The sequence below is a fragment of the Nicotiana tabacum genome, chromosome 4, assembly GCF_000715075.1.
Source record: "Nicotiana tabacum cultivar K326 chromosome 4, ASM71507v2, whole genome shotgun sequence".
Classification (NCBI taxonomy): Eukaryota; Viridiplantae; Streptophyta; class Magnoliopsida; order Solanales; family Solanaceae; genus Nicotiana; species Nicotiana tabacum.
This window is the reverse complement of record NC_134083.1, coordinates 11500108-11518567: the sequence shown is the minus strand read 5'-3', so window position 1 is coordinate 11518567 and position 18460 is coordinate 11500108. Positions and strand designations below refer to the sequence as shown.

The window sequence follows — 18460 nt, the reverse complement described above, 5'->3', positions numbered from 1 at the left end:
TCGAATCACGATGTTTTTCAGCATATTTAGAAGTCCACTACAAGACAAAATCTTATCCTACTAACTATTTGAGTCAATCAATAAATTTTTTCCCCTTATTAATCATTCAATCAATTTTATTTTGATGTCAAGACTAAATATTTACTCACACTTACTATTTGCATGGATTGAGATAATCTCAATTTTAATAACTAAAGTTAACGTGAGAACAGTTATGATTAAGTAATAAATATGCTTACGAAAAAGTGACTTTGGGTAACAATTTGAGCCGGCTCAAAGATTGGCTCGACGTAGTTAACGTCACTGCTCAACTATAATTTACGTCATGTTAGTTTTTTAAAATTAATTTTTTATTAAAGAAAACTCAAAATTCTTAAGTATCTATGCTTATAAGGAAAATATTTTAATTCAAAATATCTTAATCGGACTATCTGATATAGACTTGGGCACATAAACTAAATAAAAGAGCGGGTCTTAGAAAAGAAACAAAAACTTAAATTTAATTTTCAAATTAGTAGAGTTATTCTTGAGATTTTAAAGTATTCAAATATATTGATTAGGCTTACATTTTAAAAAATCTACGTAAAATATATTATTTCTTTCGTGTTGATTAAAATTGGGGGACCACTGGTTGGGAATGAGACAAGTAAAAGAATGTCTACATCCTATTCCAAATTTCTAAGTGTGTAAATAAAACACATCCACCTCAAAAAAAAAAATTCCTAGAAAAGACATTTTCGGTCTCCATCAAAATTTCAGAATCAAGATTTTTTCTTTGGGGGAATATGGAGAAAATGTTAGAATTGATGTGAGCCTAAATATCTCAATCCGTTGATAAATACTAGGCTGACACATTTTATCCCATCTCGAGCTCACTAAAAGATTAGTAGATTACACTATAGATTAGTTGTTATGCAAAATATATTACGTAAAAGATAAATAAAAAGATAATATCCTTAACGGGAAAGAAAATGATCTCTTATGACGAGTTATATTTTGATTATAAGAAAATGATCGTATAAAAATTTATTATATTTTATTTTTCAATTTTTGTTCTATTTTTTAAAAAACAATTTCTGTAAAAATGACCATGTAATTTAACATTTTTAAAGCTCAATTGAGATCGATCTTCTCGTAAAATTGGTAGGTTTCAAAAGATAGATATTTTGACAAGTGATATTTACCAATTTGAATTATACATGTATAGAATAGCATCAATCGACTAATCAAACAAACTTTAAAAAAAATATGCTTTAGAATTATTACTTTGAGCTGTATGTTGTTAGTCTCTCTTTTGGGCCTATTACCTATCTAATGGCCCATCGTAAGCTTTCTTATCTTGTATGGAGGAGAATGGACTGGACTCGGATTGCTGGCCAGGCCCGAGGTTTTGTTAGGCATACAGACTTGGATACTACCCCCAATTTGTACTCAAATTACAATATTACCTTCTCCAAACAATTACTCTTTTAATTTCCTCTGGTAAAAACCCTCATTTCTTCTCGATTTAGTTGTCCCATTTGTTTGACGGAGTTACTAAAGCACTTCAAATATTATTATATTTAAATAAAAGTGTGTTAAAATGGTAATAACAATGACCTTTCTTTTGAAATTTTTGAATGTTGTCATAGAATGTTGTTCAAACGGGGTTAAAAATTGTTGGTTAGTATCAGGGGCGGCCCAACCTCATCGGAGGCCTAAAGCAAAATCTTAATAAGAAACCTTAATATATATATATATATTATTTAATGAACATCGTTTTTTAAAAAAATTAGACAAGTGAGGATGTAGAATTTAAAAAAATGAGAACTTAGTTTTATAAAATACAGAAAATTAAATGAATTTAACGTTGATTGCATCACAACTGAAATGGGAAAACCCAAAAAACATAAGTGACTCCTTTTTTTTAGTAAGTCCCTTTCTCTATTTGGTAACAATTCAACTTTAAATTATTTTTTTTACCACTAATGAGATGATTTCTAAAACAAAAAATTTAAAGATTTATTTAAGATTACAAGTTTCAAAAGCCTTCCTTTATTTTATAAAATTCATGCCCAGTTAAACAATTTCATATAAATTAGGACGGAGAGAGTATAATTTATGTAAGGAAAATAAATAATAAGTTAGATTATTAGATATAGTTACGTGACCAACTAATGAATAGAGAAATATAATTATGTAAAAAAGTAAAATAAGATTGACAGAAAACTATTTTAGTTATATTAATTAGAAAAAAAAATCGAGTTATTAAAAATTAATATGACAATAAAGAAATAAATTTATCAATAATAAAAGATAATTATATAAATAATATACTACTATATATAGAGAATACTAGTAATTTTGGGGCCCTTAAATTTTTGGGGCCTAAAGCAAGTGTTTCACTTGCTTTAAGATTGGGCCGCCCCTGCGTAAGAATTGCAGAGAAGCAACTCTCGACGTATTTTCTTAATAAATGGTGCAAAATAAGTCATGAAGAGTGTAGAGTTTTTTCCTTTTGTTTATAAAGATCAAAAGAAGAAAGTGGAAAAGTCAATTTTGGTATAGAGAGAATCGGCACATGCAATTGTTTGATAACTGCTCAATGTATATAAGGTATACGTCACATGAGAAAAAATGCAACTTGGAATATTAATAACGCTCTAATTTTAACTAGCAATATTAACAATTTTGAGGGATCAAAGTTGCCCGCCAATAAATAATGTTGTTTTATAAAGTCTTTAAGTCAACGGAACATATCCTTGCTATGTAAACGCCCAAGAAAAATAAAAATACGAAAAGGGGGAAAAACAAAAATATGGAAAAAAAAAATTAAAAGGAATAGCTAAGATGACAATGATTAAACTATAGTTTGTCATTATGCTGCAAATTATCACAACGGATAGCTGTATTTGTAGTCTTCTTGTAAAGGGGTCTTTTTTCTACAGAATCGTACCATAGCACAAGAAAACAAAGGAAAATGCTATTTGCAAATGAACAACTACTGTGGTGACATACATATATAGGCGCACAAACTCAATCGACTAACTCGATAAAAATTACTAACGCCTTATTCTACGTGAGTTAGTCGATTTCGATTAGATTAGATCGTCCGAAAAAAGAAGAGCAAAAAACCTAACACATTATTTTTTTCCTCTCCTTTTGTATAAATGAAATCCACAACATATATATGCAATGATATATGAAAATAGTTGGTGCAGCTCTAGTACTGTTGTCTGGCATTTTGTTTACAAATTAAAGTTCAATTATCACCTAAATTATTGCATGATTATTTCAATAATTCTATATTTAATAGTCAAAACATAAAGAATAGTCAGGTTAGATTGGAAAATTTTTTGAACTTCTGAAAATAGTAATAGCACTGCCAATTCACGTCGTATTATTTTCCTGGAAAGAAAAAGTTACTTGGAACCTTCCCCTCTCACAATTAGCTCAAATAAGTATATCAAATCGTTTTTTTAAACTTTTAGCCATACAACAATGTCTACTGTTTTTTATATGTAGTTAATTATAGTTACTATATTTTTTCAAAAGGTTGAATCAAAATTATATCTTTATAGATTTTGAAAAAACAGTTAAATGCACACACGAATTTTTATAAACTTATCCATCTAAAAGCAAAATTCAGAGATAAGAAATTGTTTGCCAATAATCAAACCTCAAATCAATTCCAAATCAAATGCCACCTTGTCAATCATTTCTTATATGTTCTAGAGAAAAAAAGGAGCTAAGTATTTATAATTATACACCATATAAATTGGGAGATATAATTACTGATCATTTCCTATTCTGTTTCTAATCTTGATGCCGACGTCATTTTTTATTTACCGTTTTGGTCGTTATTTGACAAGATAGTTTTGGCATGCGCATGGAAAGGAACATGGACTTTGGCCAGTCTTCAAAACATGAATGTAAAACAAAGCACCGCTAGAAAATGTCAAATTTCCGACTACTAAATCGGTCCGAAATAAGTGGTCAGAATATAGATGGTCGCAAAAAAATTTCGACCAAAACGATCGGAAATTTGCGACCAAAACAGTCGCAAAGAGGAAAAATCTGGGTGACCGGCTAAAATTGTCTTTTGTGACCGAAATGGTCAGTAATTTTGCGACCAGAACAGTCGTATATTTAAATTAAATAATTAATTATTTCGTGCCAATACCGACCGTTTTGGTCGGTGATGTTAATAATTTATTTAAATTAAATTCGAAATTTCCAACCAAATCGGTCTTGGAAAAATTAAAATTAAATTAAAAAATAATTAATTTTTGCAACCACTTCAGTCATAAATCTGGAAATTTTCAGTTAAATTTTCCGACCAAAATAGTCAGAAATTCTAAAAAATTTCAGTAGAATTCTGTTGCATTTTAAGCTACACCACCTGCAATTCAAAACTAATCATTCATCCTAATATGTGTCACAATTGCTCAAATAATTGAATACAAACCATCAAATATCAAACTACCAATCTATACAACACTTTCAAACAAGTCAAAACACATCTATTATAACACATTAAAGTGTAAAAACTTCAACCATATGGCATTCAAGTATAAAACACACAATCCAAGTGTAAACCCAACCAAGCCGAAACCAATAAAGTCTAAATTCATATTACATTCAAAATTACTACTGATCATCATCGGTTTCAGTCTCTTCATTGTTAGATTCTTCCATCCTAGGTTATTTTTCATGATTTGCCATGAATGTCCACATCATATTTATTGTTTCTTGAGCATTATTCCATTGTTGAGACAATTCATTGATTTGCGTACGCATTGTCTCAATTTCTTCGGGTGAAGAAGAAGCACCACTAAATAATGCGGCTAGACGACGGCTTCACTCCAATCCCGTAGACTCTACCTTTATTTATTTTCATGAGAAATAAAAATAATATATTTAAATGAGTAAGAGAAGAAACATACAACTTGTGCAAAATAATATTAAAACGAAGTCATATCTAAAAAATTACTAAAATATTTTATACCTTTATTGACTTCTCCGGCTGCTTGTGTCCATATCGAAGTCATATCTTCGGGCGTCGGCTGAGAATCGGGCTGAGTTTGTTGTCACTCCTCCATTCTTCTGTGATACCCTTCCTGAAATATTGTTGACAAACATTATATAAACGAATTAATCTTAACCAAGAATAAAGGTAGTATTGTTAGAATCTTACATATGTCTCCGATGCACGCGGTTCGACCCATGCCTCTCTTGTACCATCATTCTTCTTATTCTTCTTATGTGTCTCCTCAAAGACGGTTGCATGAGACACATCTCCCCCATGTGCCTTTTCCTTTCAAAATAAAAAATATGAGTTTATTACTTGAATCTCATATAAGTAAAGCAGTAAAATTTTATAAATAACTTACCAATATCAATCGATGGGCTGCAAGACTAATTGAACCTCCGGTGTATAACGAGCCACCCTTACTGGAGGCTCTGTTTGCCTTCGCCTTTTCACTCGTCTGCTTCCATTCTTCGATATTCCACTTCGCCAATAGTTGATTCCAGATATCTTGGCGCAACCACAAAGGCCTGCTCCCACCTTTCCGAGCAACAAAATGAGTATCTTTAATCCTGTTCTGAGCTCTCTTCTAAAAAATTTCATTCACCAAAATTTCATGCTAAGGCTGCCATACACACTTAGTCTGCAATTAAAATAAATTTTAGACGAACACAATAAATATTATATAAATTATATTTATTCGTACCTTAAATTGAAATCACATATTCAATCCGATTTGGTATGGAATCTCTCTTTAGGAATTCCACGGCTCATGAAAAAATGGCTTCATAGCTTCCACAACCATATGTGTGGCCTGAAAGGATGGTAAAAACCTGCACTATATGTAAAATAAACATTCATTAAATATATGTAGATCTTTATTCTAATAATTAAAAATTAAAGAATTACTTACCCGTCCCATGGGGTACGATAATCAATCGATGCATATGATCGTACTCTATAGTCAAACTAGCATACTGTTTCCGTGAAGGAGCAACTGAAACAGCACTAGTAGATGGGGATGCAACCGCCTGAGATCCTCCAATATCAAGTCTAGAAATACTATGAGTAGATGATGATGGAGATGATAATGGAGTGGATGATGATGGAGGCACAAAAGATGGACCATCATGCCCTCCCTAGGATGGAATCAATGGTGAGCCATCATGTTGACTAGCAGTGAAACAAGGACTCAAAGGTAAAAAATTAGGCGTGGGCATAAATTTTATGGTAGTGGAGGGTGAGGCTGAGGCTGAACCACCGTTGGCCGGCATGGAATAATACTGTACTATGCTAGCGGGGAGGGGAGCTCTGAAAAACTCAGGTGGTAATGCATTCGTCGGCCGAGAAGGACGAGAAAAACTAGGAGGAGGACTCATCCTAGACATGTGTGGAGGAATGTGATCACTCGTGGATGGCACAATATTTTTCTTCTTTTTATTTAATCAACTTTAATTTTACAATCATTTACTTCACTATTGTTAAAATCATACTAGCTACATCACATTTTATAAGTTTACCCACGAGCTTCATTGTTATCAAACAAAAGAAATAGTCGTAATTAACAGTTATTTAAACTATTTCAACATATAAAAATTAAAGAATTCAAATAGAAGATAAAAAATGAGGCATTTAATTTAAAGAGCATAATTGTTTAATATAAAGTAATTTTTTTTTAAATATTTGGGATCTACAATAACAATTATGCAAAAATAATTGACTAATCTATAACAATAATTTAATAATTTAATGGATGAAAATGATAATAGATTTCAATTAAGCTTAATTCCATGAAAGTCAAAAAATATTTAAAAAGCTAGGAGTTAGACATATTGTCAAAAGTAGTCAATTAGCACTAAGAGTTTTAATAGATTCTTCATACTTTCTCCTCTTAAAATTAGTACCCTCCCCAATATAATCAAATGGGATGAATTGCTATATATGTAACAACTCTACAAATTAGTTAGTAAAATTATTTAGTAAATTTATCCCCAACTTGGTAATGTTATCCCCAAATTAGTAGGTCATATACCAACATATAACTTTAATATATAACTTTAATTTAGCAACATATAACTCTAAATTACCAACATATAAGTTTAACATATAATCCTAAATTACCAACATATAACTTTATCATATAACTCTAAATAACCAACACTTAACTTTAATTTAGCTACTAACAATAGTCATAGATTTACTTTAGCTAGCTAACACCAATCAATTTTAATTTACAACCAAATTAGGAGCAATTAAACAAAATCAGTGTATTTTAAAAAATAAAATAACAAAGGAGGGTGAGGGAAACCTACCTGGCAGTGGAGGGTCGTCGACGGAGCTGCAGCGGGGCGACGTCGCCGGTGATATATATATATATATATATATATATATATATATATATATATATATATATTATTGGATCCTGCAAACTAATCCCGTAAAAGATTTTTACTACCAATAGAAATTGGTTCATCTGCTAAATTTTCCGAGTACAAGCTAGGTGCACTGTATCCAGGCTGGAAGGACAAATAATGAACGGTACACCTTAACTATGTGTTTAATAGGATTCTGAATTTGGATACAAATACAATTAAAGAGCACAAGAAAATGTGGCAGTAGTAGATGAAAGACTACCATGAAGGTGGTAGTAGAATGGTAAGTATATTTTTCATTCTTAATTAGAGGCGGACTCAGAATTTTTAGGCGATGAGAGTACGGTATTCTATTCAACTAATGTCCCATAAAAATTTTTAGTGTTCAGGTGTCAAGTGCTTTAAATTAACTATTTTCAAGGTAATACTTATACAATATATAAAATTTCTGCCCAACCTTACGGGGTCCGGTGCCCCTCACTATAACACATAGGTCCGCATCTATTCTTAACCATAGGTTTCAGATTCGAGTATTAAGTTTGAAGTCGCTTTTGATAGCGAGCACTTTAATCTCCAAAATGAAACTTCTCCCCTCGCGAATTTCAATTAATTAATCCTACAATGGATAACTAATACCGGGTGAAAAAAAAAAAAGCAATAGATGAAAGAATAAGACTTTTTTTATTGCTTTTCCTTCTTTTTCAATGGAAATGAAAGCACTTGATATATAAGGGTTATGTTATATATGCTCTCACTGTCACCCAACCTTAAATGGTACATTATCCATCATCCTTTTTTTTGGTTCATAGTTATCTAGACTTCTGAAAGCAACCTCATGAAATCAACCCCTTCAAGTCGACCATTTATTGTGGTTCTCATAATAATGCTAGACAGTCTAAAATTCTAAAATAGGACAGCCCACATCCCCCCTCCACCCCACTCTCACTACTTCTTAGGACTTGTGGTGGGGTGGGGGTGGGGGTGGGGGGGTTGAGTACAGGGGGTAGGCATTTGCTAAGCCGGCATGCATATATGGAAAAGAGAAGTTAGTGGTTTGCAAAGATGATTCTTTTCAATTGTGGAAAAGGGCTTACCATATACCTAACAATGAAGAAGAGGGTAGATGGATAATAATAACTCAAAAATAGAAAGAAGATAGACAAGTGGGCTCAATAGCTAAGGTTTTAAGGGAGGTCTTGTGAATATCATTAGCAAGTACATGCAGTATTATCACCGAAGACTGTGGAGTCTGATGGAATATTCTTCTACTATACTCTTTTTAAATTTTAATTCAGAACTTTTTTTAAATAAAGAACTCTTAACGTAGAAAGCACTTTACCCTTTAGTAGATCTATTCATCGAAGTCTGAATTAATCGAATCAGTAATTTTTCGTACCGAAGGTGTAAACATTTTGAAAGAAGGTAGACGACGGCTCAATGGATAGAGATTTAAGGGAGGTCTTGTTAACATCAATAGCAAGTACAAGCAGAAATACCAGCGAGATGTAGGGTCGTTAAAAATCGAACCGAAACCATTAATCGAATCGACGATTTATTGACTTATTGATATCGGATTATCGGGGTAATGGATGGTGAACGGATTGAGATTTTATAATTAACGGCTTAACGGTTTGAGACGGATTACTCAATTTTCTTATCGGGTAAACCGTTAATTTTTTTTATATTTATACTTTTACCTCTATGTATATAAAATACTATTGAAACCCTAAATGACTAAATCCCTAATTTCTATTTTCTAATTCTCAATTGTCTGCCGCCACCAGAGGCAGAGAAGTCGCCAGTCTCGTCTCTCTCTTGAACTGAGAAATCGAAAAATCGAAATCTCAATGATTAATACGTGTATGTCTGTATGAGTAGTCCTAATGGTATTAAAAATTTGGTTAATACGTGAATGACAATATGAGTAGTCTTGAAGACTCTTCAATTAAAAAACACTATTTGGTTAGATCTTAGATGATATTAAAAATTTGGTATTGATTGAATGATTGTTAATTTTTTTTATTTGGTTTAGCCGATAAGCCGTCCGATAATTATTAATCTGATATCAATCCGCCCGTTGTCTCATTGGATGACTAGTGGATTACTACATATATAATCCGATAACTGTTAAGCGTAATTATTCGCGCCTGATCCGCCCGATAAGCACCCCTAGCAAGAAGTGTGGTGGAAGAATTAAGATTTACTCTAATGAGATTTCAAGATTGAATCATGTGAATGGAAAATTTCTTAGTAAGAAACACTTTACCCTGAATTAAACAAATGGCTTAATATGGCATAACAGAGGTGTAAGAAAATGAAAGATGGACAAGTGGCTCAACGGCTAGGGTTTTAAGGGATCGGAGGTCTTGTTAACATCAGTGGCAAGTACAATTAGAGTATATATGCTACTCCAATAATAGTTATATGTTAGGCTTCAAACATTAAAAAATATCTCTATCACTATCTCTCAACTCACCATATAGACTTGGCACAAAGTCATGCTGATGGAAAGATATATAACTTATAAGGGGAATAAAAACTTAAGTGGGGATAGAAAGAGTGTCCAAGGAGCTAGAGGGGGGGGTGGGGTTGCTGTTTTAATTGTGGAAGAGATAGGTTTCTCTTTTTAGTGAAAGCGACATATATAGCTAGACTGAGAACCCTGGTCAAAAGTTGCTTTTGCCTTAACGTTTCTAAAGGCCTGACTGGCCATCTTCTCCTCTCATTCCCTCGACCCTTATTGTTCATATACCCCCAAATCGGAGGTCTCATTTATCCATACTATGGTTTCTTACTGTTGTCTTCTTCTCTGAAATGATATTGCTTGTCGATCTTGGACTCGGCCACGTGTAACTTCAGCAATTAGGGTAACTCTTAGGTCGAGTTATGTGAATTCAATTAAATAATTGCTTTCCACTCAATATATATATATATATATATAATAGATTTAAAATTCTGGATTCGTTTTCATAAGGAAAGGGGAAAAAGAGGCAGAAAACCTCTTATTTCTTCGTTCTTCCTCTTTGGAGTTTACGCTAAAGGGAGAAAGCTAACATGCAAGCTCTTAAGGTTTGATATTTTTTTTTGTTCTTTCTTTTTGGAGAGGAAGAAGTGGTGGTTGAAGACTTGAGCTAAGGAGGGAAAGAGAAGGTTTTTTTGTCAAATATCTGTCAGTTGCTATCACGTGAACTGAAGGGGCACAATTAGAGAAGTCTATGTGATTTCACTTCCCATAAAATCAGTTCTAACTACAACAAGTACTAAGAGTGTCCCCTCCATTTTTTTTCTTTCTTTCCCCCAATTCCCTTTCATACTTTTAAAGCTTAATTCCACAGCTAGAAAAAGAAGCCTTTCTTTTACTTTAGAGGTATTTAGCTAAGATGGAAGGACAATATTACAGCTCTCTTTGTCTCTGCAGGTAACAAACCATTGCCTGTCTTTCTCAAGCTCCAGTATTTCCAGCTATCTTATAATGCTTAGAGTACTCCCACGAACACATTATAGCCACTAGCTACATATATTTTTGTAAAACCACACATTAATTTAGCTGTCATTCTCAACCAAAAAGCTATGTTATCATCAACATTTTGACAAATTACCTATAATTATCCTTCCCCTCTATCTCTCACTTTATTATGCACTTAAAAAGCTATGTTGTCTCTCTCAAAAGTCTTAATTAACCTTGTTTTGCATCTTGCTGCAGCTAGCTAGCTTATTAAATTGACAAACTCAGAAGATGTTGTGGTTCTTTCAACTTCAATAAAAAGCTAAGAGTAGTACTTGTGCTTGTATATCCGTCCTTCTCAAGCTCTAGTCCCACTTCAAGCAAATTAAAAATGTATCCGTCAAGCAACATCTGTAATTACAACCCCAATATTTCCTCCTCAAATAACTTATTTCACATTCCATCTCCTAATTCTATGCAATATGAACACGAACTTTTCCAATATTTCCACGACCATCATCTCCTTCAACCCCAACAACAACAACTACTCTTGACTACACCTGATCATTACATGGCAGCAGATTCCAACAAAGATACCGTAATCAGTAGTACTATTAATCAACTGGAAGGTCCTAAAGAAGTTGAATTACAAGGCAGCTGCAAGAACAAAAATGGTGAAAATAAGAGAGCTGTTGCTTACAAGAAAGATAGACACAGCAAGATTAATACAGCTCACGGCCCTAGAGATCGAAGAATGAGACTTTCTCTCGATGTTGCTCGCAAATTTTTCAATTTGCAAGACTTGCTTGGATTCGATAAGGCCAGCAAAACTGTGGAGTGGTTGCTTACCAAGTCCAAATCTGCTATCAATGAGCTCGTCCAAAGTACTGCTACTGGTGCAATTAGTACATCCTCTACGACATCCGAGTGTGAAGTGATATCAGGAATTGATGAATCTACAACCACTAATGATATTCAGAAGCAGCCAAATAGAAGTAAAGTAGGGGAGAAGAAAAAGGCTAATAAACTAGCTCGTAGAGCTGCATTTAATCCTGTGGCAAAGGAATCAAGGAAACAAGCTAGAGCGAGGGCAAGGGAGAGAACAAAAATAAAGAAAAGCCTTTTAAATATTGGTGATCAGTCTATGGCGGCTGATGATTTAAAACGATTAGGATGTTGGAGTCCTTTTGAAACAGGTGAAGAATCAGGTATTCAAGGCTATAGTACTAATCATCAAGTAGAAGACCAACACACTACGAACCACGAGGAGCATCTTTTGGGGACTAAAGAGAATGTTGATGGCTGTAATTTGGTTGTTACTGGCAACTGGAACCCATTTACTATCTTCAACTATCACCACAATACTGAAATTTCTCACGAGGTAGGTTTTACACTTCGTTTGAATCCAAGATTTATTCTATATTCTGATTAAAAAAAAAGGTTCGCCCGGTGCACAAAACATCTCGGTTTTACCCTATTTATAGAATTTTGTGGTTATATATATATATGGTGTAAAAATATTGTGGGTTCAATTGAACTATTGCTTGAATATTACATCAACCGATGACTATAACCACATAAGAAGAGAAACTTGGAAAGATGACATCCAGTTAAGGTTTAGAGATTCATGAGTTCTAAGCCAAATTCTTTTAGTACTTGGTTTTAAATATTCTCATCAGCTTTATTTATTTACTTCTTCATTTTCGTTATATTTTTTCTTCCTGCAGCAACAATTTACAAACTTCCAGTTTTCTGGGAAGTTTTGGGAAGTTTAGGACAAGGAAGTTCAATGAGCCACCTCTTGTTGATTTAGTGCAACTCAACCAGAAGAAGGCTATTTGGTTCTCTTGGTAATGTAAAATAAATTTGTCTAGCTATTTCATTTTGCGTATTCTATGAATAACTTGTTTGAAAATAAACTGATCTATTTTTTCTTTTAAGTCATTCCAAAAATGTAATCAAAATTAATTTTGAATTTTAGTGGGGAACATGAACCGTAACTTGTTTAGTATTGATGTATAGTTAATTAGTTATATCGATAATGTAATCAAACCACCTAAAAACACCAAAAAGAGAATAGTACTCATGTATACTAATCAATAAAGATGGGATAACCGCCACTTGAAAGTTCCATACTTTGATCATTTCCTGCTTAATCAATTTTACAAAATCTCCCAGTTTTTCTTTTTCAAACTAATCATAAAATTTGGTCCAATTAACTTTATATCAACATAGTGTTATCAACACTATGGGAACAAACTTTTTGTGACGAAGCAGCAAAATCACAAAACACTCCATGCATTCTGGTGTCTTATGGATTCTATTTACATATTTCAGTTTTCTGCTATTATAGTAATTAAGATTCAACAATCTAATAGAAGACGTTCCAAAGATTTAATTTAACTTCTCTACACGTAACATCTGCTAATATATTACGAGATTGACAGTACTCGATATATCATCAACGAGAAGCATATAGTATGTTATTATTCGAGAACATAGAAACCGTCAACATATGGGTCCATGTCACTGTTATAATTGAATTCAGTCCTTTAAGTTACTTTGAATTCATGATTAATGCACACTACCTAGTTTACATGATTCTCTACTCTTATTTGCCTTTTCATTTTGAAAGCTGTAAGCAACTTGCAACTTCTCCTAACAAGTTATAGCAGAAATCTAACAATGCACGAGAAACCGACCGTAATACATTTATTGATTAACCATGTATTTAGCTTAAATATAGGAAGAGTGAAACTAAGGTGAGACTAGATTGGGAAATGCCTAAATGCAAATAATTCAAATATCCAGGCTTATTAGCAAAGATGATTGAAATAGAGAAGTGTCACTAGAATATCATGTGATAAAAGAATATATACCTGCCAGAGTAAAAAAACAAGTTTTATTGAACAAATGTAAGACTAATATTATATGAGAGTAAATGTTTTGGCCTTTAAAATCCAACATATCCAGAAAATGAGCGTTGCATAAATACAAATGTTAAAATGGATGTACCTACATTCTCTTAAAAGCTACGTAGACCTAGCGAAAAAATAGGGTACAATGAAAAACAAATTATATTGGCAATATCAATTACTAGTAAGGTTAAGTTTTAGTCATACTAATAAGTTTACTTTAGGTTCAATTTTTGCAATGCATCATTTAGACTTGTTAGAGATATATATGCTAGTCGAAAATAAAAAGAATTTCTAGCACTGGATCAACTACGATAGGTTTTGTAATATATGAACCGATCTGACATGGTTAAATGGAGTAACATGAACAGTGAAACTCATATAGCCGACCCAACTTACTTGGGATTAAGTCATTGTTGTTATCGTATTTAGTTATAGGCATAAAGTAAAGTCTACTATACAACACTAAGATTAATTTAATTTGGTTGGTGCGCAATCAAAATCCCATATTGGTGGTTGAAAAAATTTAAAAACTATATAAATGTTATAAATAATATTAAGAGTGAATGTCCATGTATTATGAAGTTACTTTGGAGCATATTAGTTAGTCATGAACTAGTTTAGTTACTTGGCCACCAAGCAACTCTATTATAAATATGAGACTTCTCTACTCATTTGAATAACATCATCAAGAAAGGATCTAGTATTCTCTCTCTCTAGATTCCTCTTGTTTTACTTTATTTTATATTATTCCATAACACGTTATCATCACGAAGTTCTAGTCAACTGAGTTGTTATGATGTTGCCAGCGCCAATAGCGTTATTTAATGTTAATAATATGGTAAGAATGATGATCTGGTATAAGAATTACAATGCCAACATATATTCGGCCATCACGGTTAACCTTTTCTAATCAATTTTCAAGTTTCCTATTTATGTTTCCCTACATGAACAAAATTGTTTTACGGAAGGTTTTTCTTGAAAGTTCATCAAGTCATACAAGGATTTTTGGTGTAAAGAACAATAAATATTTTTCCTATAACAAGTATTATGTTCCTATGTGTTAATATTAAGAAACACAAAGTGAAGATTTTTGAGAGAGCTCATATTTTTACTTTCTATTTTATCACATATCTCATCCATCTTAAAGTGGGTTAATTATCACAAAGGACATGTAGATTTTAATTGATTATATGTTTTTCTATATTTGCTTGATACTTTTTATTTGATTGAGTTCCGTCAATAAAAGATCGTATATGCAAATTAAATTCAATCGCCACCAATAGTGAAAACCCGCCCCATAAGTCTAAAATAAGACATGATGCTACCGTGGAGGTATGAATGAATGTGGACGTGGTAATTGACGAAATTATAATCGTCATCATTGTGGTAATGAGACCAATAATAGTTCTCAAAATAATCATTCACTTTGTGAAAGTGATGTTTGCCATTGATATGGCATGAGATTTTATAAAGTACGCATGGATTATTATGTTTCATTCCTGAAGTGAATGTGAATACAATGTGATAATCATTATGAATACATATTCATTCTTAAAAGAATATGAACGTGTTAGTGGTAGTGAATATACCGCACTCACCCCTAGAAGGGGATTTGAGATGAAATAAGAAAATAATGTCATTATTATGGAATGAATGACCATTGGTCACATACTTATTGTACGATAAAATATTTTGGCAATGTGATCATTAAAGGACAACAATAATGCAAGAAACAGATCTTGCATCTAATTTTGACCATGACCATAATGGTATAACTTTCTCTTTAAAAGAGATATTTAGCATATAAATGTAGATAAATTTATGATAGTATAAAATTAATTGAGAGCTCTGGAAGAGCCAATTATCACTATTTTTGAGGAATAAAATTGATTATCAATAAGTCATTGTGTTGTATTAAGTCTCAAAGAAACTTATAAAGATTCTAAAGTATTCGCGAAAGTGGTTGGTTATATTGAGACTATAAATAATGAAAAGATTTAATATCTTTATATTACTACAACTGTAGCAAGGTAATATGTATATGAAAACTACTGCTTTATTGCCTAATTTGTACTACACAAATAAAAGATTACATGACATAATAAACTGGATGTTTATTGATATAATAACCCATGTCATAGCAAATTAGGAATTTAATTAACAATTGCACATGTCATGATGTGAACTTGAAGTTTACTGATACATACAGTTTTATTAGGCATGGCCTATTGAGCAATCTTGATATACGTATGATGTGCAAAAATAAATGAGAATTCACATAGGTAAGTGTTGAAGAAGATTCTCTATGATTTTCCTTGTGTTGCTTGTTCTCGCGATTATTATACCAACTAAAATTGGGATTGAATCCATTGAATTCTGAAATTTATCAAAGGTGAATATGGGCCCATTCACCTGTCATGTGAACCTTATAAAGATGCATCTATGAGATGGTTACATGTGTGTTTATTATCAACTCACAACTTGAATGTCAGGTTTCTTTTTTCCAAATTTTCTATTCAAGACAGTTCTTCTTGATAAGTTGGTTTACATCATATCGATAAGTTGGTTTACATCACAATTGATTTAGCAAAACGATTTATTGAGTGCCTCTACTTAATAGCTAAATTATTGCTTATGAGAACAACGTTATCTATATCAGTTTGATATACGTTATATACAAAAGTATATTACATTCTCCCTTCACAAGTGGTTCAGGATTAGGAATCAAATAATTCCATATTATTATTGTTGATGTGCTATGTATATTTTGATTAACACCATAACGCACAAAGATGGGTTCTCAAAGTTGAGGGAGCAAGTTAGTTATTCTAACATGAGGGGGAGACAATATAAACATTTGAGAAAATGTTACGTGAAATGAATTATCATTTTTACATCTAGATCATTGAATAAGATAATATGAACTTGAAGTTCATAAAACGATAATCCATCGACAATATATTGCAAAGCATGCCAGGCTCATTTGTTGACCCAAAGAAAGCAATTATATTCTCACTACAAATGCTCTAATTAGAATAAGTTATTGAATGATAAAGTCTATGGAACGCCCGAAGCAGATAGACAAATCGGTACCAAATAAAATTCTTGATAAAGAAGAGGAGCAAAAGCCTTAAAACGATCATAATAAAGAGGCAAGTGCTCTAGAAGAGTACATGCCATAATATTTCATAAATCCCCAGGAAATGTTCAGGTACCTGAAATGAATAAAGAGATCTCCTTGTTATGTCTGTAGGAAAAAATGTTGGAACCGATGTAAAATGTTCGTCTCAAACCGACAAATTATCATAAATATTCCCTGTTGCAATTAGTTTTGGGTTACGAACCTAATATATCCCATTTAAAATTTTTTGGGTGCGTAGTATATGTGCCTATATCACAGCCATATCGCACCAAGATAGGCCCCCAAAGAAGGTTGGGAATATATGTTGGGTTTGAATTGCCCTTCATTATTCGCTACCTCGAAACATTAACGGGAGATTTGTTCACTGCTCGACTTGCAGATTATCGATTAGATGAGGCATTTTCCCCAAAATTAGGGGGAGAAAATGGTGAAACCAAATGAGAAATTTTGTGAACAAATCCATAATTATTTCATCTTTATCCATGTGCCTCTATTGTGAAAAAGATGTACAAAAGATTATCCATTTGTAGAAAATAGCAAATCAAATGCAGACGCATAACGAAATCATATATCCTTGCAGAGAATGTTCCAATCCGTATTGATATCCTGTTGGACAATGTTCTAGTGCATATCTAATGAGTCAAAAGCATGCCTAAAGCGTAGCAGACCAATGAGTTCTAAGGATCGAAATCCTAGAAAAAGAAAAAGAAATAATCAGGATGACACTACGAATAAGTCTCATGAAGAAATTCATGATTTAACCAATCTTGAGATTCATGAGAAAATCACTGAGCCGGAGACTCAAGAAAATAAGGAACTATCAATAAATCCAATTGATATTGAGACGAATTTGAATTGATCGGATATAGTGGTGGATTATGTTTTTGTATATAATGTTGCATCTAGCATTATGAAAGATAATGAGGATCTTGAACCTCAATCTATTGGAGAATGTCGACAAAGACGTAATTGGCCAAAATGGCAAGAAGCAATCCAATCTGAGTTGGATTCACTTGCGAAACGTGAAGTTTTTGGGCCTGTAGTCCAAACACCTAAAGGTGTTAAGCCTGTTGGTTATAAATGGGTCTTTGTACGTAAGAGAAATGAGAAAAATGAGGTACAAAGATATAAGGCTCACCTTGTTGCCTAAGGATTTTCACAAAGGCCTGGTGTCGATTATGAAGAGACATATTCACCTGTTATGGATACAATAACATATCGTTATCTCATTAGTTTTGCTGTCCATGAAAAGCTTGACATGCATTTAATGGATGTGATTACAGACAAAGAAGTAATTGGCCAAAATGGTAAGAAGAATCCAATCTGAGTTGATTCACTTGCGAAACGTGAAATTTTTGGGCATGTAGTCCAAACACCTAAAGGTGTTAAGCATGATGTCTATAAATGAGTCTTTGTACGTAAGAGAAATGAGAAGAATGAGGTACAAAGATATAAGGCTCGCCTTGTTGCCTAAGGATTTTTACAGGCCTGGTGTCGATTATGAAGAGACATATTCACATGTTATGGATACAATAACATATCGTTATCTCATTAGTTTTGCTGTCCATGAAAAGC

General features: G+C 32.7%; 1 protein-coding gene across 1 annotated transcript; it reads left to right on the top strand.

Moving 5' to 3' along the window:
* The first annotated feature begins 10058 nt into the window (after positions 1–10058).
* Positions 10059–12765, top strand: LOC107824535 (uncharacterized). Its single transcript, XM_075251129.1, has 3 exons — positions 10059–10798; positions 11084–12206; positions 12553–12765. Exons 2-3 carry the CDS (start codon positions 11217–11219, stop codon positions 12598–12600), a joined length of 1038 nt encoding a protein of 345 aa, XP_075107230.1. The 5' UTR covers positions 10059–10798; positions 11084–11216; the 3' UTR covers positions 12601–12765.
* Positions 12766–18460: the final 5695 nt, after the last annotated feature.

What these genes read in the sequence shown, in the direction of transcription:
- LOC107824535 (XM_075251129.1), top strand. Translation starts at nt 11,217, where the DNA reads ATGTATCCGTCAAGCAACATCTGTAATTACAACCCCAATATTTCCTCC. An exon ending in ATACTGAAATTTCTCACGAG is followed by an intron (nt 12,207 to 12,552) that starts GTAGGTTTTACA and finishes TTCTTCCTGCAG; the next exon opens with CAACAATTTACAAACTTCCA.